Source organism: Myotis davidii, unplaced genomic scaffold (assembly GCF_000327345.1).
Source record: "Myotis davidii unplaced genomic scaffold, ASM32734v1 scaffold211, whole genome shotgun sequence".
Classification (NCBI taxonomy): domain Eukaryota; kingdom Metazoa; phylum Chordata; class Mammalia; order Chiroptera; family Vespertilionidae; genus Myotis; species Myotis davidii.
This window is the reverse complement of record NW_006282523.1, coordinates 1,062,792-1,063,470: the sequence shown is the minus strand read 5'-3', so window position 1 is coordinate 1,063,470 and position 679 is coordinate 1,062,792. Positions and strand designations below refer to the sequence as shown.

The window sequence follows — 679 nt, the reverse complement described above, 5'->3', positions numbered from 1 at the left end:
TCGCCCCGCCACGCCCCGCCCCGCCACGCGGAACTGTTCAGTGGATGGTATTTGAGTGTTGTTGCCAGTCTCCGCGAGCGTTTCCTGTTGTCACGGCTGATGACGTTGGCTCTTGTTCAGGGGGAAGTTTGTTGCCCTGGAGAACATCAGCTGCAAGATTAAATCGGGGTGTGAGGGACACCTCCCGTGGCCCAACGGGATCTGCACCAAGTGCCAGCCCAGCGCCATCACGCTCAACAGACAGGTGAGTGACAGCGCGGAGCGGGCTCCGGGGCTGAGAGTGGACACTGCCCTGGAGGGAAGCTGGCCAAGGAGGGCCCCCTGGTGGAATCGCACCCTGAAGCTCTTGCCAGCAGGGTGGGCGTCAGTTTCCTGTTGGTCAGCTTGTGTGGAGGTAAACTTCCCCGTGGCTGTCCCGACACTTGTGCTTGTAGCTCGGCCTCGTGGACCTCGCGTCTCTGGAGCCTCGGGAAGCGTGTCCCGGATCAGCTCGGGGCGCCTGCCCGGCGCTCGGGGCAGCGGGGCTGAAGCAGGAGGGAAACGACCAGGAAAACTGGGGTTCTTCTGGCCTTTGCCACTGGGGCCCTGCCTGCCCCCGAGAACAGCCCACCGTGTTCCCTGCCGCTGCGGCCGCGCTTGCTCCTCAGGGAACCCCCATCCGTCCGTCTGGAAACCGTTG

The 679-nt window shown here is 64.2% G+C and overlaps 1 protein-coding gene across 1 annotated transcript in view; it reads left to right on the top strand.

Moving 5' to 3' along the window:
- NPLOC4 (NPL4 homolog, ubiquitin recognition factor) overlaps nt 1–679 on the top strand; it is a 32,004-nt gene that overhangs the window by 8,822 nt on the left and 22,503 nt on the right. Inside the window, exon 7 of the mRNA XM_015559971.1 lies at nt 121–244. Coding sequence (XP_015415457.1) covers nt 121–244 — 124 coding nt within the window. The remainder of the gene's footprint in view (nt 1–120; nt 245–679) is intronic.